The 25,336-nt window shown below is 36.5% G+C and overlaps 1 protein-coding gene and 2 long non-coding RNA genes across 6 annotated transcripts; 2 read left to right on the forward strand and 1 right to left on the reverse strand.

Moving 5' to 3' along the window:
- Positions 1–844: 844 nt before the first annotated feature.
- On the reverse strand, positions 845–23,857 carry LOC131017145 (putative disease resistance protein At1g58400). 4 transcript variants are annotated; one of them, XM_057945885.1, is made up of 4 exons: positions 23,613–23,857; positions 23,236–23,341; positions 3,811–4,625; positions 845–2,733 (listed from the first exon to the last, which is right to left on the reverse strand). In XM_057945885.1, the coding sequence occupies exons 3-4, from the start codon at positions 4,604–4,606 to the stop codon at positions 1,028–1,030; spliced, it is 2,502 nt and encodes an 833-aa protein (XP_057801868.1). In that variant the 5' UTR covers positions 4,607–4,625; positions 23,236–23,341; positions 23,613–23,857; the 3' UTR covers positions 845–1,027. The 4 variants fall into 4 exon arrangements, with proteins under 4 accessions (XP_057801868.1, XP_057801867.1, XP_057801865.1 ...); XM_057945884.1 differs by having other exon boundaries at positions 845–2,736; XM_057945882.1 differs by having other exon boundaries at positions 3,805–4,625.
- Positions 6,863–10,266, forward strand: LOC131017152 (uncharacterized). The gene is made up of 3 exons (XR_009099453.1): positions 6,863–7,126; positions 9,257–9,319; positions 9,925–10,266. It is a non-coding gene; the product is annotated as an uncharacterized LOC131017152 (long non-coding RNA).
- Positions 17,796–21,097, forward strand: LOC131017153 (uncharacterized). Its single transcript, XR_009099454.1, has 3 exons — positions 17,796–18,059; positions 20,189–20,251; positions 20,857–21,097. It is a non-coding gene; the product is annotated as an uncharacterized LOC131017153 (long non-coding RNA).
- Positions 23,858–25,336: the final 1,479 nt, after the last annotated feature.

Consider the following 25,336-nt stretch of genomic DNA (forward strand, 5'->3'; position numbering starts at 1 on the left):
TGCAAAAGAATTTAAATCACTAAATTTTACAAAGATTTTGTAAATCATTTTTGTTGGAATTTAAATAAATCATTTTATTTTCGGCGTGAATCATCTTAACTTCAAAATTCAAAATACTCTAAACTTAGCTATAAGAAAACGGGGTATTACATGCCTCATCGTGATACTTGGCCTCGAAGATGTTGTTACATGTGGCCTGTCTTCGAAGCCATTTGACTTTTTGGAGGAGTGTACATCCTTGTCCTAAGATGCGAATCGCTGACATTAGCTCAAAATCATCCAAGCATTGAAATGCTTGAATTGGGAGCCATTGTTGTCCTCGTAGATTTCTTGCGCGCGTATTGAGTGATTTGCTCGTCACTCATTACGCTATCCCAATTGGCTTTGCATTTGTCGTGTATTGCTTTCCACACTTTCACATGTGAAGAGACAATTGTGTTTGATGTGAAAATTTTAGTGGGGAAGATGTATATATATAGAGAAAGAAAAGGAAATATATATTAAAAAAAATTAAAAATTTGAAAGAGTCGTTCGCTATGCAACGGTGGAAAAAAAAGTGAAAATTACCCAACATTCGCAATTTTAAAAAAAAAAAAATTAGATTTTTTTTTAATAATTATACACACGTGAATGACACGGGCGTCGCATTTCAGCCTCCGTGCCCGGCACCAACCCCCGCACCCAGCACGAGCCGGTGCGGCCCCCCAGCGCGGCTTCCTCCACGCAAATGTGTGCGCTGGAGATGCTCTAAGATTTTTGAGTTCCATAAGAACTAAGCAGTCATGATGTTCATTTGCAATATTATTACACAAATAAGTAATTTCATGATGCTAAGTTGCCGGGATAGGATTAAATATGTCACATGTTGGGCATTATACAACAATTATTTGTGAAAATGGTGAATAAAGTTGTCTGAAAACACACAGTAACGAGGGGCAAAATCAAAAGGAACAAAAACTTATAGAATATCCAAATGCCAACAAACAAAACATATCAACTTAAATAAACTGCGCTGATACACTCACGCTTATGGATTGATATCCACTTCCGTCATTTTGGAGATTAAGCCTGACATCCGGATCTTTGTTGCAATGATTTTGGTCGTCACCATCTTTAACTCTTGCAAATATTTTATCGATTCAGGGAGGGTTTCCAGATTTGGACAATTCTTGATTTCTAATCTCCCGAACCAAAGATCTCTTTCTACCTTTCTCAGATTCCACAACTCTTCAAGGCAGACGACTTCGAGATTAGGAAAGCAGTCATACAAAATCACCATGTGTTTACCAGTGTATGCATTCTGCAATCTCAGGTATTTTAGCTCGGGTAACTTCCCCGCTAGTTGTGACATGGGGTCTTCATCAAGACAGCTATTCGCCAACGTCAATGATTCTATATTTGGAGGGAAACTTCTTGGAAGCCTGGCAAGGAGTCCATCTATTTTGAGTGTTTTGAGAATGTGTAGAATAGCAAGCTCATCCAAACAAGGCATGCTTCTGAAACGATACCCTCTTAAGATTAGGTGTTTAAGATACTCCAAGTCAGCCAATGACACAAAGAGCTTGCTTACATCTGAGTTTCCGTCCAATTCTTCTATGCCCAATTTCTCAAGAAACCTCAACTTTTTTAAGCCCGAGAGCTCATAAGTCCAATTATCAACCGAGACATAGGTTAAGGTCTTCAGATACTGTAGCGCGTCTATCTTCAAAGGCTTCCGGCAAATCACATCAGACATGTAGAGGTGAACAAGGCTATCCATTTCCCATATAATATCTGGTACCTCCATCATGAAGTTTTGAGCTATGTCAAGAACTTCAAGTTCTTTCAAGCGCCCCAGCCAGTCTGGGAGCTCTTGAATGTGATTGTTTCTCAATCCCAAGTACCTTAGTTTAATCAATGTCCCAATACTCTCTGGTAAATTCTTTAGCCCAAAATCTTCCCAGTCAAGTATCTTAAGTAGTTCAAAACTCTTCCAATAGGATGGACCAGAATCGAAGTAGCCACCTCCATGGAAGAAGAGAGAAACAAGATGTTTATCTTGATCCGTGGAGTAGTTGAACTTGTCTCTGCTACAAATGATAACACGATGGAGTCGAGGACTCTGAGAGGGTCTATTATTTCCATTGCTTCTTAGGATTTCAAAACCTATTTCCTCCTCAGCTTTTTTGATGGATAACATGTGTAGTATAGCATTCATGTGATACCTTGTTTCCTTATCCTTGCACTCAATAAAAGAATCATGAACTAATTCTTTTAAATAGTATTGAGCAACATTTGCTGAACCTCCTGCAACCCAAATCTGTTCCAACTTTTTTTGCCTCATGGTTGTATTTTCCTTGTAGAAGGCCATCTGTAAGAATAATGGCTTCACTTCTTCATCTAATTTATGATAAAACGGATCCAATTTCTCCAAAGTTGTACCCAAATCAAATGGTTGCTGAAGAAGTTCTTCCCATTCACTCCCTAAGCATCTCTTCTTTGCTAACTGTTTTCCCACCTCTTTTATAGCTAATGGCAGACCGCAGCAATATTTGGTCAACATCTCTTTTCCTTTCTTCTCCAACTCCTTTGGGAATTTGAACTCACTTTTCAATGTATTGCCACTGTTTATTGTTTGTAAAAACAATTGCCAGCTCTTATTAGAATCCAAAAATTCCATATCATAAACTTCATAATTGTCGATTGGATTTAAATTTGTCGTATGACTTGTGATCACCAATCTACTTTCTCTGCCTGCTACATAAGAACGATACAAAATTTAATTAAATCCTACAGGCACTAATAATTCGTGAAATTTATTCAATTCGGACTGTATTTTATAAATTTCAACAATCAATTGAAACTTTGAACTAACACTAATATGTTTTAGAGTTATTTTACTTTATTCTTTTAATGATTTTTGTTAAATGACATTGGCTTGAAAATACACAAATTTTTAGTCAATTCATGAATTGCACACTGGGCTATAATTTAGCTATGAGAATACATAAACTTTCAATCTATTATGATTTTATCACGAATAAATCTCTCCAAATTTAAATCTCTTTCAAAGTCAATCAAGCTAAAAAATAATTAAGCTAAAATTTATGACTTTGATGAAGTTTGAAAAACAAGCTAAAATACAGCATGAATTGAAACTAAAACAATGCAAAAAATAAAATAAAAATTTATGCATCACTCTCTTAGGAACTAATTAATGAAAATTTGGGATTTTAGTTTCGTAAAAAAATTAGACCAAATTGAAAGTTTAAATATTTTTATACCAAAATTAAAGTTCATGTCCAATTCAGAATTGTCTAAAATATTTTGTATTTGCATGCTAATAATCCTTTATTATATGTATAATACATTAAATTACATATTAGCCTTAAATTATGTATATATAAGGGATATATATTAGGTCAAATTTGATTTTGCTATTATAAAAGAGACTTGTGTTATAAAATTTGATTTGCCTATTACATAAATTAATTGTTCACAAAAATCATATAAGAATAACAACTTAAATTTCACGTACTAAAAGAAATATGTAAAAGAATCAACCTATTTTATATGTTTTGAAAGGGGTTATGAATTGTTTTAGAAACACATTTGTGCACTTAAAATAAAAATTAATAATTGCATGCATGTCTTTTCAATAATTCTTTCTAAGTGCTAGCGATACACCGGCACATTTAACATAAATCAAAGAACCAGACAAGGAAGCCTAGTTCGATTGATAAGACGCTTCCCGTCAACCGTTATTAATAGGAAAAAAAAATAAAAAAAAATCAAAGGATATAAGCAAAAGATGGGCATATATACCTTCACCTTCACGTGGAAGAGCTTCCAAGATAGATCTCAAGTACATTCTTTTTGGCAAGTCGTCAAGAACTATGAGATATCGCATTCCTTGTAGGTATCGGTGAAGCATTTCTTGGAGACTTCGGTTGTCTGCACGCTCCATTTTTTCCAACAACGAATCTCTTCTTTCCAGTTCCTCACTTTTCACTACCTGTTGTATTAGTTTCATAAGTATCTCTTTAATAGTTAGGTGAGTAACACATACCCAAGCACGGCGATCAAATCGGGCAACGACGTCTGAATGGTTGTATAATTGTCTGGCAAGAAGTGTCTTCCCAATACCAGACATGCCTTTCAGAAGCAGAGTCGAACGACTTATTTCCTCGTTGAGGATCCTCGTGCGAAGCAGCTTTTCCACAGCATCCACCAATCCCACCACATCTTCATCTTCATCTTCTCCGACATTTCCTGAGTCTGTCTCCACCCCCAATTTAAGTAAGTGCTTTTTGATTTCTCTGATCCACGTTAGGGTTTGGCGAACCTGAAAGTGGTATTCGCAGACGAGGGCAACTTGAACCATCTCGGCAACGTCGCATACGAGATAATCGAGGCGTCTCCCCTCTTCCAATTTATTGTCTCTCATTATATCCACAATCATTCTCAGCTCATTTATCATTTCTGTTTGCTCCTCGTCTATCCATTTCCTTACACCAATGCTGTCATCAGGGAAGCACGTTAGCCTCATGCAAATGTTCAAACAGTTAGACCTTGCTAGCCGACATTCCAGCTTTCGCATCATCGATAAGATACGGGCCTCTGCCATGCTTCTTTGTTGGACCAACCTGCATTCACAGCCCCGCCCATTATTCCAAGACTCCACTCGCAGCACATAAGGTATTCATCGTGGAGACATTTATTAATTCCATTTTTAAAAAGCTTAAAACATGAATAAATGACAAACATAATTTTATTTTGTTCCTCAACCTATTATGAATTGTTGTTATTTCTCTTTATATTTTGCTTGTGAATGTGTATTTGTGCCCTAGTGTGGAGATTTACGATGATTTGATGTTTGATTGTAGTTTTGGTGTGATTTTATAGAAAATATCAAAGAAAAATTGGATAAAATGTGAAAGCATACTGTTCGAAAGAATATAGTAATTAAGACCCGTAATATACCATTTTCATTATCTGGGAGGAGGCTAAAGCTAGGTGTGAGATTGCCTAGATAAATAGGTCATATCAAAAGTATACTCCATAGGTCCCATTAGTTATGTCTCAATTATTATATTGGGACGTCCTACTAGTAATATCTCATACCATTTTTAGTAAAAAAAGAGTAACCATTTAAAATGTTATTAACTATTGGCCTACCTTACTTTATATACGAACTTACTTAAATATCTTCCATCAACTCACTTTATATAATAAGAATATTCTTCTTAATATATCTACGTGCTCAAAAGTAATGAGACATTACTAGTGGAACATAGAGAGTATATCGATTTAAATTGAAGTTCATTGCTAATCTATTGATGTCTAGTCTCTAATTCACCTTTATCATTCAATTAATGCACAATTACTTTGTCAATTTTAATTGTTAAAGTAATCACTAGATAAACAAACCAATCATATCATTAGTCTAAATAGCCTCGGTTCAATCAATTATGATAATCATTAAATTTAATCACTAATCTTAGTGGGATACGACCTTACTTTCACTTATTGCAGTTACATCGTACGCAAGTGTACTATAAATAAATAGCGAACAATAAACTAGTTTAGCATACAAATCACCGGAAAATTTAAATTGTTTCCACATTAATGTCTTGGACTCGCAATAATAAAACGATTTTTGTTGTTATTTATGCTTTTTATACCTTAGTATACAATATTTCTAAAGATCTGTATAATACATAATGGGTCATTATTTTACAAAATATCTCGTACTTTGAAAACAAATATGGTATTAGAATGTCATATACTCCCTTTGTCCTATAAAAAGCGGCTTGCATTCTATTTTATGTTAACTCATTATAAGTGGCTTGTTTCTAGAGACGGATTCACGTTTTAACGTTAGGGGGGCCGGGGTGAATTTGTCAATCTATAATGTTTGAAAATATTTACACGGGGTTCGGGGGCTTCCACCCCTGAAACAAATTTTTTTGAGCATTCCGCACACTTCATTTTCATGCATTTTTTTAATAGTCACTTAATATAATAGATAATTATCCGCAATTCAATTAATTAAACATCAAGCAAATTGAAAGCATACAGAGACATACTTTTATGCATTTTAAAAACAAATGTTTCATCTCTTAAACAAATAAACTAATTTTCATTATTAATAATTCACAATTTTACTTTGAACTTGAGAATTGACTCAAATTCAACATTAAAAATAAACCTATGTTGCATAGGTACGGGGGTGCGGATGCGGGGGCGATACGATACAAGTACGGGGATACGGATTTTTAAAAATTATAGGGTGCGATTCGGCAAGGATACATCTAATTATTAAAATTTTATGATATATAATGCTTATAAAATATATACAATTTAAATTTTCTTAAATTAATTATATTTAATTTACATTTTATTTGTAGTGACCCGCTCTTTTATATATTTTAAATCCAGTAATGAGTGTTTATTTTTGTTCATCAGTGAATGAAAACAATTTTTATCCTAATATGAATTCAGCTTATGATCCTGAATTTATATTGTTAAAGCAGTTAATGATATTATTTCAGAGTTATAACTGACTTAGCAAAGTCACGTTATTTATTTAAGCGAGATGAAATTTGATTTTATTTTTACTCAGATCGTGAATTATTTCCGACTCAGGAAGTTAATTAAATCTGCGGATTTAATTTAGATATCAGAACAACGAACGAATTAAATCTACGGATTTAATTTAGATTCATTTCATAATTTATCGGTTTTAGTGAGAAATCACATGTCGAAATACGAGATTTATTTAAATAAACAGTATCAAGCATATACGAGCACACGATCCATCTTACAGTTACAGAATCACCGAGACAGAGAAAATACATCAATATTTCTCCTCTACATTTTTTTTCCTTTCTTTTTCTTCTCTTTTTCTTTCCATTAATTTTGTTCCCCACTCCATCAACTCCACTACCCTATGCTCCCCACCATCTCCACTACCTTTGCTCCCCATCAACTCCAACACTTCACCCATTCCTTCCATTTCGCACCAGCAATCACAAAGAGAAGGAAGACTTGGCTTAACTACTTTGCCAAGATTTCAAGCTGCTCCAGTCCAGTAGTACCCCAACACTCGAAGCTAGAGTTTATTGGGTGAAAAACCGTGCATGAGGTAAGGCAGCGAATCTGCCATAAGCACACTGCTCCGGCAGTGTTTTGCAAGGCGATTCCAGCCATCCAAACGGTTCCCAAAAATTCCCAAATTAATTGTGTATCATCTTTCATACATTTTCTATATTTTGGTAAAATTTCAGAATATTTAGAGCTCGCATGATTTATTTATGAATTTGTAAACATCACTGCCCATCTGGAATACATTTTTGGTAAACAATCTTTGGGAGATCATAAGTAAAGTTTCACTCGGTGAAAACCTTTGAAACTTGAATATGTCACTCTAGACTCCCGTATCTTTCTTTTGACATCGGCCTCACCATTTTTGAGTAAGGGAAACAACCGGTATAAATTCTTGAAATCTAGTTCTTATTCCATGTACCATCCAGTAGATTTTACAAACCTACGACTTTGAGGTGGAAAAGGCCGACTTAAATATTTGATTCTCAAGCCTATCTTTCTACTGAATATTCACTGACATGTTGGGAACTTACTTGTTCAGTTTTAGAATTTTTGGTGAAGCTTAAAGTGGTTTTTTCCGATTTATGTTCTGAATCTGCCAAACTTGAGCTCTTTTTGTGCACTGAACTTTAGATAGTCATATCTTCTAAACCATGAAGGTTCTTAGAGTAAATCCAACTGGAGAGTGTTATGATCTCTCCCTAGTTTCCAGATTGACCTTTGGGGTTCCCAGTGGAGTTTTGTAAAGGGAGATATGAATTTTTAAAGAAAGCCCACTGACTTGGTTGTAATCTGGAAATATGAAATTTACAGATTTTTGCTTGTTAAATACCCATCTTTGAGAGGGCATATCTTGCTCGTTTGAATTGTTTTTCATTCGATTCAAATTGGAGAATGATCCTTGAAATGTCTAGTTTCCAGAATGTCTTTTGGAGCCTCATTTGGAGATCCGAGGTAGATTTGGTGTCTGTTGTAAAACAACCCCTTAAGAGCTCAAGTTGTTGAATTATTTTCTATGTATCAAAGTTTATTTTAAAGGATGTTTCGTGAAAGATTTAGTATATGTGCGTAACAAGTTTGGGACTATTTATTTTAAATGAGGTCCGTTCTTTATTTAAATTAGGATGGACTTTTAATGAATATTTTTGGGATTAAACTATTATTTCTTGATTTATATAAATTATTTTTAAGGACTTATAAATATGAATTTCGTAGGCCTACTGACCTACTGTGATCGACGGTTTGTCGATGTCTAACAGCTTTGAAAATTTTATAGCAAGTCCCTACATGAGTCTTGAGTACCCTGGTAAAATTTCAAGCCATTCCAACTTCGTATGATACTTCTTTAAAATGTAAAACCTAAACTGCACATTACTACTGAGAATTTCAGAGAACAGAGAAAAGAGTCATTTATTTCAGTAGCTTCCTGGGTGATCTAGCTTTCCAAATTTTTATGGTATTAACCTTATTGTGTTATTTAGATATCCACCAAAGTTGAGCCCAGTTTGACAACGTTTACTATTTTTCAAAAATACAAGTTTTCGATTGTTCAAAACTGCCGAACATGGTAGATCGTGGTAAAAACGTCATATCTCTCAAACCACTTGGAGTTTTCGACTCTATTTTTTTTTTTATATGAAACTAGACTCGAAGATCTTTCTTTCGGTATGAGTCTCGAGTCCAGGAGATGTCGGAGTCAGAACAGATTAAATTTTGAAGTTGAGTCAGTGTAAAAGCAGAGCATGTTTTGATGATGTTTGATTGTGATTCTTATGTGCCTTATGTTGAGCCTTTTTATTTTATTTTATTTTTTTTAATTTTATAACATTACTTGTTCTTATTTATTAAGCCCGATTAATTATGAGATTATAAAGCGAATAAGTTGAAGTATTTATTTTCTATTGACTACGAGGAGCGGGGTTTATTTAATTGACGGATTAGAACACCCCGAAGAGAACGGATTAATTTTTGTTAATTATCCGGCTTCATGAGACGAGACTTAGCTTTTGTTTAAATCCGATAGCCTGGATTAACAATAGAAATTCCCTGATTATTATCTCAGAATAATAGTTCATGCATACGAGATTCATGCATAGTTTAATTACGCATTCTCATTTAATTGAGAATTTTCCCTCGATTTAAAGTCTTACGTTATTTTCTCGGATTAAAGGTCGAGCGCAAGAATAAGAGCTCGTCAAGGAGTCACTAATCTGTAGCAAAGCTTTGCTATCAGGTGGGCATTACTTTTACTATACGTATATAGAGATCCCCTGCGTGTCGTAGGCCTCTTATACGAATGAATGCATGAGATGATTTAACTGTTAATTTCAGTTTTACATATATCTATCAAATGAGTTTAATGTTACATTTGAGCAAGTTATTTCGTTACAAAATATTTGAGTTAAAGTTATTTCAAGTATTGTCTTGCCATAAAATGTTTAAATTTTAGTATGATATCTATCTGCTTTGGCTTTGCCAATGATGCAATCGAATTCGGGTCCTGAGCAGTTGATAGCTATCCTGCCAGGGCTAGTGTACACCAATGACCGTGAGTCATCTAGCGGGTTGGCCGGTCAAGTGACCGTGAGAGGTGGCCACCTCTCCGGCACACAGTTCCAGATATGATAGATTACAAGAGAACTTAGTCTGCAGACGAACTTTAAGAATCACAAATGAATTTAGTAAGCTTGGGCCTTTTTAGAGAAAAACTCCCTTGCTGTACTGTTTATGATGGCATGACAATTTACAACTTTACGAAGCATGTTATATTTCATAGTAGGCATATGTGCCCACTGAGTACTTTTGTACTCAGCCCTGCATATATTTCTAAATGTGCAGGTTGAGCAGCTGCCGATGGTGATGAAGTGACGAGCGGGACTCTTTTGTCTTATTATGTATTAATGAACTCTAGGGTTACATGTCTTCATACATGTAATCAGAACCTTATTCCGCTGCGTACTCAGAAGTTTTATGTTATTTTGGACAAGTCGGAGTTATCCGAACTTGTTAGTTATTTGAGTCTATACGACAAAAACTCTGTTATATTATAGATATCTATGTTGTTAACAATGATGAAATACGATCCTTTCTTGTTTGATTATTCCCCTTTCTACCCCGCTTCTAATCTCCCTCCATTAGCCACGATTTCCCGGCTTAATTATCCTTAATTAGGACCGGTCGTGACAGAGTGGTATCAGAGCAGTTCATTTGCTCTGAACCCTAGAGTTAGCCCATTTTTCTAGTATGATCACTAGTATATATAAGTCAGTCAGCCAAAGCTCATCACTTCATCACATCGTCATGCTCAGCAAGAAAGAAGGTGGTAATGATTTTAAAACATTGAGAAGTTCACGTTTTATATGAATGTACTGATGCTTACATTCAAGTTTTATGCTTTATTGATTGATTAGATATCTCAATGAACTTAGATGCGTTAAGAATGCATGATCACTGTTACGAGAAGAACAATAGAAGCTAGAAACTCAGTTATATTTCACTATAGCCATGGTGAAGAGCTAAGAAAGAGGAAGAGAATCCAATGAAAGCAGTGCAAGCAGAGTGCCACGCACGAATCACTGAAGCAGGCATAGTTCTTCATTCAGGTTGTTCACGCGTGACAGAACACCGAATCGACTATTGCCTTATTTGATGATAGATCACGTGAGTCATTGCTCGTAGCGACGAGTGTGACTTATGTAATCAGTTAGCTATCGCATAATGAGCTAAGACTCATTACTAACTCTCGATTATCACCAGTTATGGCATGAAGAGAACCTTCATGATTTATGTTCGAACTTCAGAGTCAGACTCACATGCAGTTATAACACTTTGTGTATGATGTTATAACATTGCGATTAAAACTATCAGCTTATAGTTTCAGATATTCGGAACCATTCTACTTACAGTACCTATCGCAATGGATAAGGACATGACTGAGAATCTCTATTGATTACGATCACCTACTATGAATCGGAAAGACGAGATGTGATATGGGTACTAGCAGTTACCAACCATTATGACTGATCATAAAAGTTTACGCAAGTGTGTAAGACGAGAGAAGTTCTCGAAGATGGTTTATAGTTTAATAATAGCTAGAAGCGCCGACAGTGGATCAATGCTGAAACAAATGAATTAAGATTCTAATGAGACCCTAAGGATATACTCAAGATAAGTATATATATACCTTAACCTATCGAGGACATCGCCTCAGTTAGAACGTCTTGGATTATGCATTTAGTCTGGTAGCCGCAATGAGAGCATTGACTAAGGTCATTCCATGACTTAGCATTACATATGATGACACATACCCTATAAAGGTGCTCAGATGAGCAAAAGCTATTTTCTTATTGAATACGTGATGATTCAGAAGGTCTTTTGCAATAACACGGAAGAGTGCTTCAAATTATATGGTTGCATTTCAAGCGCTATGTGAAGGAACACTAAGTACTAGAAGTACTACATTAAGATCATATAGAGGAACATTGTTGAGTAAGGTCGAGCCTACCTTATTTCGACTTTAGAAGATGTTTAATGATTGCATTAAACTAGGAGGCAGACTCCAAGTTTGAGAAGCTCTAGAATATTCTCAAGGACATGTTCAAGATATTAAGAAGAAAGTAGTGATTTTAGACCAAATATACCTTTTGCAGCCAAGGAACAAGAATTGCCAAGTTCGGAAAAGTATTTTCGAATGACTGAGAAGTAGTTGTGTCGGACCTGGCCAGTCCACATGGCCAAAATCTCAGTAGTCGTCATATATGGGTCTTTAAACCTATATATTTTAAACCTTCATCTGAAAAGCCAAACGGGTTCAGACTATTAGGTCATTTCGTTTCGACCTTTCAGTCAATTCATTTCTACCCTATGGTTATTCATTTTCAATTGTTTGGCAAATTATTGAAACACTTTGCCTAATTTCCATTTGTGATTTGAATCATTGCGATCTACTAGCTATTGGTAGATTTTCTGTGATCCAAGGACAAACAGATACTTATCTGATTAAATCAGTCAAACACATATGCTTCAACCCAAGGGTCAAGCACGTAATGCATACAGACAATCTCTTGTGCATTTAGTAGGACCTTATTTGTGTATTTCAAAAACGATGATCATTTCGATGCTTTTGTATGCCCCTATGTTGGCTTAGTTATTTTGACTAGTATTAGTACGAAAATGCTGGTTCATAGGGCATTTCGGAACTGAGCTCTTTCATGATGACCTTGCTAGATAGCTAGTTCATCGTATAATGCTTGGATAGATCACCAGATCTATATTCAATTGTTGATGAAATAGTCCTCATTGATACTAATTTCCCATGTCTATGTAGCGACCCTATCAGTCTTTTGCGGCAAGTTACTTCCGCTATGTTATTTATATACTTTCATGAGGAAGAGTATGAGCGAGATTTGAGAATCAAGAAAATAATTTACAGAATCGATGATATGCATCTGTGTATTACATTGGTGACTATATGTCGACTCATCGGAATGCCAACAAAGCAAAGGCGTCCGAGAGAAGTTGGATAGAACAATAGTATGTCTTGTGATGTTGCATTAACAACTTGTGTTTTGACCTAATAGAATGCCGTCAAAACGAGGACGACCAAGAGGAGGGGGCAGGATTCCCCGAAATGAAGGAAGAGGCCCAGAAACAGGGCCAGAACCAGAAATAGTTCAACCACCTGTTCAGCCAGAACGACGGATTGAAGAATTATTCTTGCGACAGAACCCACCTACCTTCAACGGGACAGGAGACCCGGCAGAAGCTGAAACTTGGGTTCGCGCTATTGAGCGCATTTTCAACTTCCTGCGTTGCACCAACCAAGAGCGCCTGACTTGTATGTCCTTTCAGCTGACTGGGTCAGCTGATTTCTAGTGGGAAGCACGGATGAAAACGATGACAGCAGAGCAGTTAGAAAACCTGACTTGGGAACAATTCAAAGCCGGTATATATGACAAGTATATACCCAAGAGCTACCGCAAAAAAAAGGAGGCTGAATTTTACAATCTGAAACAAGGGAAGATGTCGGTAACTCAATACGACAGGATGTTCTGCGATATGTCTAGATATGCGCCGGAACAAGTTGACACAGATGAGAAGATGGCTGAAAAGTTTTGTGCCGGTCTGAGGCACGAGATTAGGATGGCTTTGGCAAGCCACGGAGGATTGTCTTACACTGAGTCGCTCAGCCGAGCGTTAGACATTGAGGCAGCCATGCCTGGAGAAAGACCTGCAACTGTACCTGCGCCAGCACCTCCACATGATCAAAGTTATAATCCGAATTTCAAAGGAAAAAGGAGATGGGACAACAGTAACCCGAACCAAGGCGAGAATAGGCCATGGCAGGGACGGGTCTTCCAGTCACAGGGCTATGGAGGCCAGAGTGCATCGAAACAGATGGGAAATAACCAACAGAGGGCCCCACATTGCCCCAAATGTAACAAAAATCATGTGGGAATCTGTAAGGCCGGCAATGATAGTTGCTATATCTGTAACCAGAAGGGGCACTATGCAAACCGGTGCCCGAATAAGCAAAACGGAACGAGTTCAAGGCCGAACCCACCTATCCAGGCTCCGCATCTGCGAGCAATCCAAGCTTTGCCCCAACCATACCCAAGGCAACAACCACAGTATCAGCAGCCACAACAGCACCAACAGCTACTGTACCAACCACAACCTCAACAACCGTATCAGCAACAGGCCCGCCAACAACAGCAGCGACAACAGAAACAACATGAAAAACCTCGTCATGCTAGAGCCTATGCTATGAGGCAGAAGCAGCCCGAGAACAACCAGGGAAACCTGGCAGGTATGGGCATGCTACTCAATACTCCTGTTGTACTTCTATTTGATACGGGCGCATCGCATACTTTCATTTCAAGTACATGTGTTGATACATTAAAACTTAAAATGGAAAGAGCTGACCAGGAGTTGAGTATATCATCACCTATAGGAGGGATGACGACAGTAGATCATGTGTGCTTGAACCTAGAACTGAACATAGGGTCACACAAGATTGTAGTGAACAACTCCAATGTTATACCGATGGGAGATGTGGACATAATCCTAGGAATGGACTGGCTAGTCGAGAACTATGCCACCGTCCTTTGTAACGAAAGACGGATATCGTTTCGACCCCCAGGAAGGGAGCCGTCACATTTCCACGGAATTAGTATGGGAAGAAGAAAGATGATCATCTCCGCCCTGCAAGCAACGAAAATGATGAAGAAGGGATACTCAGCTTACCTCGTATACTTGCACGGAGAACTGGGTACTGAAAAGAGTATAGAAGATGTAGCAATTGTACGGGACTTTTCAGATGTATTTCCAGAGATTCTGCCAGGGCCACCACCGGACAGACCAATTGAGTTTACCATTGATTTGGAGCCCGGGGCAGCTCCCATTTCGAAGGCACCATACCGAATGGCTCCTAAAGAGTTGGAAGAACTCAAGATACAACTGCAAGAACTTTTAGAACTTGGATTCATTAGGCCAAGTGTATCACCTTGGGGTGCACCCGTACTTTTTGTGAAGAAAAAGGATGGCACATTGCGAATGTGTATAAACTATAGAGAACTGAACAAAGTGACACTGAAGAACAAATATCCTTTACCAAGGATAGATGACCTCTTCGACCAGCTCAAGGGAGCAAGCGTGTTCTCGAAGATTGATTTGCGATCTGGTTATCACCAGCTGAAGATTCGACCAGAAGACGTACCTAAGACGGCATTTCGAACTAGGTATGGCCACTACGAATTTGTAGTTGTGCCATTCGGACTAACCAATGCGCCAGCTGTGTTCATGGACCTCATGAATCGAGTGTTTCATCCGTACTTAGACAAATTTGTCTTGGTGTTTATAGATGACATCCTGATCTACTCGAAGAACGAGAAAGACCATGAGGAACATCTGAGAATTGTCCTAGAAACGTTGAGGACGGAGCGCCTTTATGCCAAATTCAGCAAGTGTGAGTTTTGGCTCAGCGAAGTCACGTTTTTAGGACATATTGTATCATCAGAAGGGATTAAAGTGGACCCTGAAAAAGTGCAAGCGGTGCGTGAATGGAGATCTCCTACTAACCCTATTGAGATAAGAAGTTTCTTAGGATTGGCAGGTTACTATCGGAGGTTTATGGAAGGATTTTCCAAAATTGCAAGGCCAATGACGCAACTACTCAGGAAGGGAATAAAATTTTCTTGGACAGAGGAGTGCGAGAAGAGCTTCCAAGAACTCAAGGAAAAGTTGACTACGGCACCAGTGTTAGCCGTCCCAACAGCTGATAAGGAATACGTGATCTACACAGACGAGTCCAAAAATGGACTTGGTTGCGTGCTGATGCAAGAAGGAAGAGTGATAGCATATGCGTCACGATAGCTTAGGCCACATGAACTGAATTACCCGACTCATGATCTGGAGTTAGCTGCAGTGGTGCATGCGCTGAAGATTTGGAGACACCACCTATATGGAGTTAGGTGTGAAATATTCACAGACCACAAAAGTCTGAAATATTTTTTCGAGCAAAAGGACCTTAATATGAGACAAAGGAGATGGCTCGAATTAGTGAAAGATTATGACTGTGGTATTAACTACCACCCAGGCAAGGCCAACGTAGTGGCTGATGCATTGAGTCGTAAGACTCAATCTAAATTGGGAGCTCTCATCACTCGAGAGACGGTGCTCATAAGGAAATTTAGCAAAATGAGCATAGAAGTGGTTAAACCACCAGGGACGATAGCAAGCGTTGTGGCAACGGTACCTAACTTGAGGAAGACGATCGTAGAAGCACAAAGAAAAGACGGGAAGATGGAAAAACTACGGGAAACAGTAAGGAAAAGAGGCGTCAAGAATTATCAAGAAGCATCAGATAATGCTATCCTCTTTGAGGGAAGGATATGCATCCCCCACGATGATGAGCTTAAGGATAAAATCATGAGTGAGGCTCACGATACCCTTATACTGCCCACCCAGGGAGTACTAAGATGTATCAGGACCTAAAGAAACACTTTTAGTGGGAAGGCATGAAGAGAGACATAGCGTCATTTGTGGAGAAATGCCTGGCATGCCAACAGGTGAAGGCCTTACACCAAAGGCCATATGGAAAACTACAATCGTTGGAAATTCCAGAATGGAAGTGGGAGCACATCGCAATGGATTTTGTGACCAGTTTGCCCAAAACAAAGAGAGGAAACACTGCCATTTGGGTAATAGTGGATCGACTCACAAAATGTGCTCATTTTATACCAATACCGATCACACACGGGTCAGACAAGCTAGCTCAGTTGTATGTTCGAGAGATTGTACGCTTACACGGTGTACCCGTGTCAATCACATCAGATCGAGACTCGAAGTTCACATCTAGATTTTGGATGAGCTTACAGAAGGAGTTAGGCACGAGGCTAAATTTCAGCACCGCCTTCCACCCGCAGACAGATGGGCAGTCTGAAAGGACAATTCAGACCCTTGAAGATATGTTGAGAACAGTGGTGTTAGACAGAGGTGGAAGTTGGGAAGCAGTGCTGCCGTTGATTGAATTTGCCTATAATAACAGTTACCAGGCAACTATCGATATGGCACCATATGAGGCATTATATGGAAGAAAATGTAGATCACCGCTTTATTGGGATGAAGTGGGTGAGAGAAAAGTTTTAGGACCAGACATGGTCAATGAGATGGTTGAGATAGTCCGCCAGATCAGAGGGCGAATAAAAGAGGCACAAGATAGACAGAAATCTTACGCTGATGCACGTCGAACTGAGTTATGTTTTGAAATAGGAGACAAGGTCTTCCTAAAGGTATCTCCTACCAAGGGGATAACTAGGTTGGTGTCAAGGGAAAACTTAGGCCCCGATTCGTAGGACCTTATGAGATTTTGGAGAGAATAGGCCCAGTAGCCTATAGGTTGGCGTTACCGCCAAGCTTTGGAAACGTTCACAATGTTTTCCACGTATCACAACTCAGAAAATACGTTTTCGATCCAAAGCACATAATCCACCAAGAAGAGATCATCATTTGCCCAGACTTGAGCTATGAAGAGAGACCAGAGGTCATTCTAGATCGAAAAGTACAACAACTCAGGAATAAGGCAATCACATCAGTGAAAGTCTTATGGAGACACCACGGACAAGAGGAAGCCACGTGGGAGCTTGAAGACAAAATGAAGGAGAAATACCCCGAACTGTTTTAGAAGAAATATGCAAATTTCGGGACGAAATTTTTGTTAAGAGGGGTAGTATGTAGTGACCCGCTCTTTTATATATTTTAAATCCAGTAATGAGTGTTTATTTTTGTTCATCAGTGAATGAAAACAATTTTTATCCTAATATGAATTCAGCTTATGATCCTGAATTTATATTGTTAAAGCAGTTAATGATATTATTTCAGAGTTATAACTGACTTAGCAAAGTCACGTTATTTATTTAAGCGAGATGAAATTTGATTTTATTTTTACTCAGATCGTGAATTATTTCCGACTCAGGAAGTTAATTAAATCTGCGGATTTAATTTAGATATCAGAACAACGAACGAATTAAATCTACGGATTTAATTTAGATTCATTTCATAATTTATCGGTTTTAGTGAGAAATCACATGTCGAAATACGAGATTTATTTAAATAAACAGTATCAAGCATATACGAGCACACGATCCATCTTACAGTTACAGAATCACCGAGACAGAGAAAATACATCAATATTTCTCCTCTACATTTTTTTTCCTTTCTTTTTCTTCTCTTTTTCTTTCCATTAATTTTGTTCCCCACTCCATCAACTCCACTACCCTATGCTCCCCACCATCTCCACTACCTTTGCTCCCCATCAACTCCAACACTTCACCCATTCCTTCCATTTCGCACCAGCAATCACAAAGAGAAGGAAGACTTGGCTTAACTACTTTGCCAAGATTTCAAGCTGCTCCAGTCCAGTAGTACCCCAACACTCGAAGCTAGAGTTTATTGGGTGAAAAACCGTGCATGAGGTAAGGCAGCGAATCTGCCATAAGCACACTGCTCCGGCAGTGTTTTGCAAGGCGATTCCAGCCATCCAAACGGTTCCCAAAAATTCCCAAATTAATTGTGTATCATCTTTCATACATTTTCTATATTTTGGTAAAATTTCAGAATATTTAGAGCTCGCATGATTTATTTATGAATTTGTAAACATCACTGCCCATCTGGAATACATTTTTGGTAAACAATCTTTGGGAGATCATAAGTAAAGTTTCACTCGGTGAAAACCTTTGAAACTTGAATATGTCACTCTAGACTCCCGTATCTTTCTTTTGACATCGGCCTCACCATTTTTGAGTAAGGGAAACAACCGGTATAAATTCTTGAAATCTAGTTCTTATTCCATGTACCATCCAGTAGATTTTACAAACCTACGACTTTGAGGTGGAAAAGGCCGACTTAAATATTTGATTCTCAAGCCTATCTTTCTACTGAATATTCACTGACATGTTGGGAACTTACTTGTTCAGTTTTAGAATTTTTGGTGAAGCTTAAAGTGGTTTTTCCGATTTATGTTCTGAATCTGCCAAACTTGAGCTCTTTTTGTGCACTGAACTTTAGATAGTCATATCTTCTAAACCATGAAGGTTCTTAGAGTAAATCCAACTGGAGAGTGTTATGATCTCTCCCTAGTTTCCAGATTGACCTTTGGGGTTCCCAGTGGAGTTTTGTAAAGGGAGATATGAATTTTTAAAGAAAGCCCACTGACTTGGTTGTAATCTGGAAATATGAAATTTACAGATTTTTGCTTGTTAAATACCCATCTTTGAGAGGGCATATCTTGCTCGTTTGAATTGTTTTTCATTCGATTCAAATTGGAGAATGATCCTTGAAATGTCTAGTTTCCAGAATGTCTTTTGGAGCCTCATTTGGAGATCCGAGGTAGATTTGGTGTCTGTTGTAAAACAACCCCTTAAGAGCTCAAGTTGTTGAATTATTTTCTATGTATCAAAGTTTATTTTAAAGGATGTTTCGTGAAAGATTTAGTATATGTGCGTAACAAGTTTGGGACTATTTATTTTAAATGAGGTCCGTTCTTTATTTAAATTAGGATGGACTTTTAATGAATATTTTTGGGATTAAACTATTATTTCTTGATTTATATAAATTATTTTTAAGGACTTATAAATATGAATTTCGTAGGCCTACTGACCTACTGTGATCGACGGTTTGTCGATGTCTAACAGCTTTGAAAATTTTATAGCAAGTCCCTACATGAGTCTTGAGTACCCTGGTAAAATTTCAAGCCATTCCAACTTCGTATGATACTTCTTTAAAATGTAAAACCTAAACTGCACATTACTACTGAGAATTTCAGAGAACAGAGAAAAGAGTCATTTATTTCAGTAGCTTCCTGGGTGATCTAGCTTTCCAAATTTTTATGGTATTAACCTTATTGTGTTATTTAGATATCCACCAAAGTTGAGCCCAGTTTGACAACGTTTACTATTTTTCAAAAATACAAGTTTTCGATTGTTCAAAACTGCCGAACATGGTAGATCGTGGTAAAAACGTCATATCTCTCAAACCACTTGGAGTTTTCGACTCTATTTTTTTTTTTATATGAAACTAGACTCGAAGATCTTTCTTTCGGTATGAGTCTCGAGTCCAGGAGATGTCGGAGTCAGAACAGATTAAATTTTGAAGTTGAGTCAGTGTAAAAGCAGAGCATGTTTTGATGATGTTTGATTGTGATTCTTATGTGCCTTATGTTGAGCCTTTTTATTTTATTTTATTTTTTTTAATTTTATAACATTACTTGTTCTTATTTATTAAGCCCGATTAATTATGAGATTATAAAGCGAATAAGTTGAAGTATTTATTTTCTATTGACTACGAGGAGCGGGGTTTATTTAATTGACGGATTAGAACACCCCGAAGAGAACGGATTAATTTTTGTTAATTATCCGGCTTCATGAGACGAGACTTAGCTTTTGTTTAAATCCGATAGCCTGGATTAACAATAGAAATTCCCTGATTATTATCTCAGAATAATAGTTCATGCATACGAGATTCATGCATAGTTTAATTACGCATTCTCATTTAATTGAGAATTTTCCCTCGATTTAAAGTCTTACGTTATTTTCTCGGATTAAAGGTCGAGCGCAAGAATAAGAGCTCGTCAAGGAGTCACTAATCTGTAGCAAAGCTTTGCTATCAGGTGGGCATTACTTTTACTATACGTATATAGAGATCCCCTGCGTGTCGTAGGCCTCTTATACGAATGAATGCATGAGATGATTTAACTGTTAATTTCAGTTTTACATATATCTATCAAATGAGTTTAATGTTACATTTGAGCAAGTTATTTCGTTACAAAATATTTGAGTTAAAGTTATTTCAAGTATTGTCTTGCCATAAAATGTTTAAATTTTAGTATGATATCTATCTGCTTTGGCTTTGCCAATGATGCAATCGAATTCGGGTCCTGAGCAGTTGATAGCTATCCTGCCAGGGCTAGTGTACACCAATGACCGTGAGTCATCTAGCGGGTTGGCCGGTCAAGTGACCGTGAGAGGTGGCCACCTCTCCGGCACACAGTTCCAGATATGATAGATTACAAGAGAACTTAGTCTGCAGACGAACTTTAAGAATCACAAATGAATTTAGTAAGCTTGGGCCTTTTTAGAGAAAAACTCCCTTGCTGTACTGTTTATGATGGCATGACAATTTACAACTTTACGAAGCATGTTATATTTCATAGTAGGCATATGTGCCCACTGAGTACTTTTGTACTCAGCCCTGCATATATTTCTAAATGTGCAGGTTGAGCAGCTGCCGATGGTGATGAAGTGACGAGCGGGACTCTTTTGTCTTATTATGTATTAATGAACTCTAGGGTTACATGTCTTCATACATGTAATCAGAACCTTATTCCGCTGCGTACTCAGAAGTTTTATGTTATTTTGGACAAGTCGGAGTTATCCGAACTTGTTAGTTATTTGAGTCTATACGACAAAAACTCTGTTATATTATAGATATCTATGTTGTTAACAATGATGAAATACGATCCTTTCTTGTTTGATTATTCCCCCTTCTACCCCGCTTCTAATCTCCCTCCATTAGCCACGATTTCCCGGCTTAATTATCCTTAATTAGGACCGGTCGTGACATTATTTTACCCAAAAGTTAAGCATTTTCAATTATATAAGTTAATTGAGTAATAATATAACGATTCAAATATTATTAGTCCAATATATAAGTCATAACCGAAAATAAAATTATTAAAATAACCTTGTGTAGGCCTTTCATGCACGAGATACGTGAATTTCGCCTATGAAATTTGCGAATCCGATTTAAAAGATATATAGAATCAGGTGCCACGTGGCGAATCGGGTGCGAATCCGACGAGAATCGGGCGTGAATTTCGCCTATGAAATTTCACCTTGTTTTAAAAGATACGCCACGTGGCGAATCGGGTGCGAATCCGACGAGAATCCGAAAGAATCGCACCCTAAAAGAATCCGATTCGCCGTACATGCTAATTTTTGAAGAATCCGTGCATCATAGAAATAAACTAAGAAAAAAAAAATAGAATAAAAATAATATAAATGTAACAAATCAATGTACAATGTTAAACAATTAATATGTATAGTTGGATACTATAAACAATGTATTATATTTTTTCTTATATTTCTTATTTATATAAACATATATATAGATATATAAAATAAAATTATATATATATATATATATTAAAAAATTCAAAAATTGGGAAGGGGCTTTCAGTTAGGGGTGTAATCAAGCCGAGTTGAGCCGAATAGAGTCTTGCTCAAGCTTGGCTCGTTTAGCGAATCGAGCTGTTTGCTTAATTATCGATCGAGCTTTAATCGAGTCGAATACAGTGCCAAGCCTAATCGACCTTTTTAAATTTAAAATTTTAGTTATTTTCCTAATACATAAGTTAATTTTCAAATATATAATTTATTTTATTCACAAAAATCTAATATATTTACTATTTTCTTGTAAATAAATTATGTTAATTAGATACTTAATTCAAATATTACTAATTATAGTCTAAAATATAGTAAGACATATAATGAATAATCTTATGTTTTTAAGATAAATCACTTAACAAGCTTGTTCACGAGCTAACGAGTCGAGTATCGTCATGCTCAAGCTTGGCTTGTTTAGCTAAATGAGTTGTTCATTAAATTACCGATCGAACTTTTATCGAGTCGAGCGTCGAATAGCTCACGAGTAGTTTGGCTCGTTTATAGCCCTAGCTTCAGCCCCCCGGATCTGCACTGCTTGTTTCCATAAATGGTAAAATTTAACTCATAAAAAAATGTAGATCCTATCATTTTTAACCATTTTATATTTTCTCCTTATTTTACGTATAATAAAGTAATTCGCCACTTTTAATGAGACAACCACAGTATATATTATATATCCTAATCACCCCAAACAAACCAGCAGTAAATATTGTGAATTAATACGAATACAAAGAGTGTAGGCATAAAATAACAACTATAATGACAAGTGGCTAAACAAGCATTACTACTCCCTCCGTTTATTTATTAAGTGTCCTATTTTATTATATTTCTTGTTTTTTAATAAGTTTTCCATTTCAAAATTTGAGAGTATAATTATGACATTCTTCCTATTTTATCCTTATTTAATACTTGTATGAATACAATAAATAATTGTATATATGCATTTATTACGATAATTACTACAAATGTAAATATCTTATTTTATTGGTAAGTATTTTAAACACTTAATAAAAAACAGAAGAAGCATTCATTAATTAGAATCTTAAAAGGAAACTTAACCTCAACCTTAATAATAAGTCAACGCTTTATTTATCTTAAATTTATTACTCCATTCCTCCCCCCTTTGATAGTTTACGTTGCTTTTCTACACATATTTTATAATATTATTTATATATAATCGTTCTATTTTGCACTTATTTAGTGTTTTACATATTATCTTCACACACATTAAATATGATTATTTTCATAAAACAAAGTTTTATGAATCAACAGTATTAATTAATAAAAATACAAAGAAAATGCATAAAATAACAACAATAATATTAATAAGTGGCTAAATAATTACATATTATTTTCACACACATTAAAATAATCATAATCATGCGCATTATCATATTATTCAAATCTAAGGAGAAGGAAATTAGTATACCTTATTTTTTTGTGAATTTCGTTCTTATTTTGACTTTCCCCTTAACTTCGTTCGTCTTGATCTTCCTAGCTAGCAGTCCTCCCTTGTCTCGCCAGCTGAGTGTGATCTGAATGTATATCATCATAAAGTGGAGTGAAAATGAGGCATAAAGGATAGCCTCAAAAAAATTCCATACTGCTCAAGAAAAATTATTCACACTACAGAATATATAAAAAGAAAGTGAAAAATGACGAAAGTATATGCTTTCCACCCTTTTCTAACAAAGAAAATGCACCACAAATGTGAAAGCTTAACATATATGGGAACATCGTCATGGTAATAATAAATGAGAACATCTTCATAGTAACATGAATTAAATTTATTTAAAGGGAAAATACCTGTTTTTCTTTCTTCTTTTTTTTTTTTTTTTTTTTCTGCAATACGTTTTGCCTGTTATCTTGGCTCGTCTCAATCTTCTTGTATGGATCTTCCGATTCAATCCTCCCACAATGAGCTATGTCGTAATTGAAAGGGATTTTCCTTTCTATAGCCCTCTGTGTTTGACAGAATTCTAGATCTGTTTTCTTCTCTAGATAGGAACCTAATTAATAATTATTCTAAACAACATTGCAACTAATTAAATATTACAACTATGTTATTTGAATGTATTAATTAGTCCTTAGAAAGTTGCGATCAAGTATATTGAATATCCACTTGGATACGCCAGCAAATAATCATATTTAATATATAACCACTATTAATTATATACTCCGCCGGTCCCAATAATAACGGCCAATTTTTTTTTTTTTTGAGAGTTCTATTTATAAGAGCATCTCCAATGAGAAGTGCTATAAGGTGTTCCTGTCACAGCCCGCCCTAACTAGGGATAGTTAGGCCGAGTGATCCACGACTAGGGATGGGGTTAAAGAAGAAGGGGAAGAAAAGGGGCGTTATTTATAGCCGTAAAACTTACTCATCTTAATAAAACTCGTCATTTTTATTCATTAATACTCAATTGAAAACAGTCTATGAAAGACAGCATAAAACTTAATTAATATCATTAATACTCAATTGAAAACAGTCTATGAAAGACAGCATAAAACTTAATTAATATCATTAATCAAGTTATACATCATATGAAACCATTCTCTTAAGACTCAAAGTATGACATAACATACTATAACATCAACAACATCTTGCAGCGGAAAGTAGCTAGACATATGTATGAAGACATATTCTAGACAGGTTAACTATTTATTAACAACCCTGGAGACTCCGCTCATTGCAGCACCATCATCACATCAGCTCAACCTGCACATTTAGAAAACATATGCAGGGCTGAGTACAAAAGCACTCAGTGGGCACGTATGCCTAGGTATAAAAATACATGCTTCAAAACTGTAAATTGTCATGCCATCATAATCAGTACAACAAGGGAGTTTTTCGCTAAAAATGCCCAAGCTTACTAAGTTCATTTGTGATTCTTAAAGTTCGTCTGATCAGACTAAGTTCTTTTGTAATCTATCATATCTGAAACTGTGTGCCGGAGAGGTGGCCACCTCTCACGGTCACTTGACCGGCCAACCCGCTAGATGACTCACGGTCACTGGTGTACACTAGTCCTGGCAGGATAGCTATCAACTGCTCAGGACCCGAATTCGATTGCATCATTGGCAAAGCCAAAGCAGATAGATATCATACTAAAATTTAAACATTTTATGGCAAGACAATACTTGAAATAACTTTAACTCAAATATTTTGTAACGAAATAACTTGCTCAAATGTAACATTAAACTCATTTGATAGATATATAAAACTGAAATTAACAGTTAAATCATCTCATGCATTCATTCGTATAAGAGGCCTACGACACGCAGGGGATCTCTATATACGTATAGTAAAAGAAATGCCCACCTCGTTGTGTCTCTGTATCAATGAGTAACGTCACTCTCTCCCTCAAGTCGTTACTTCCCAAAAGGACCTTCATCGTTATGAAGAATTGGTGAGAAGTTATAAAAGAAACCTCGATTAATAATCTAATCTCTTTTATGAAACATTAGTATCTCTAATGTTCATCTCTCTTGATTGTTAATCAATATAACAATTATTATCTCTCGTCATT

Source organism: Salvia miltiorrhiza, chromosome 3, assembly GCF_028751815.1.
Source record: "Salvia miltiorrhiza cultivar Shanhuang (shh) chromosome 3, IMPLAD_Smil_shh, whole genome shotgun sequence".
NCBI classification, from domain to species: Eukaryota; Viridiplantae; Streptophyta; class Magnoliopsida; order Lamiales; family Lamiaceae; genus Salvia; species Salvia miltiorrhiza.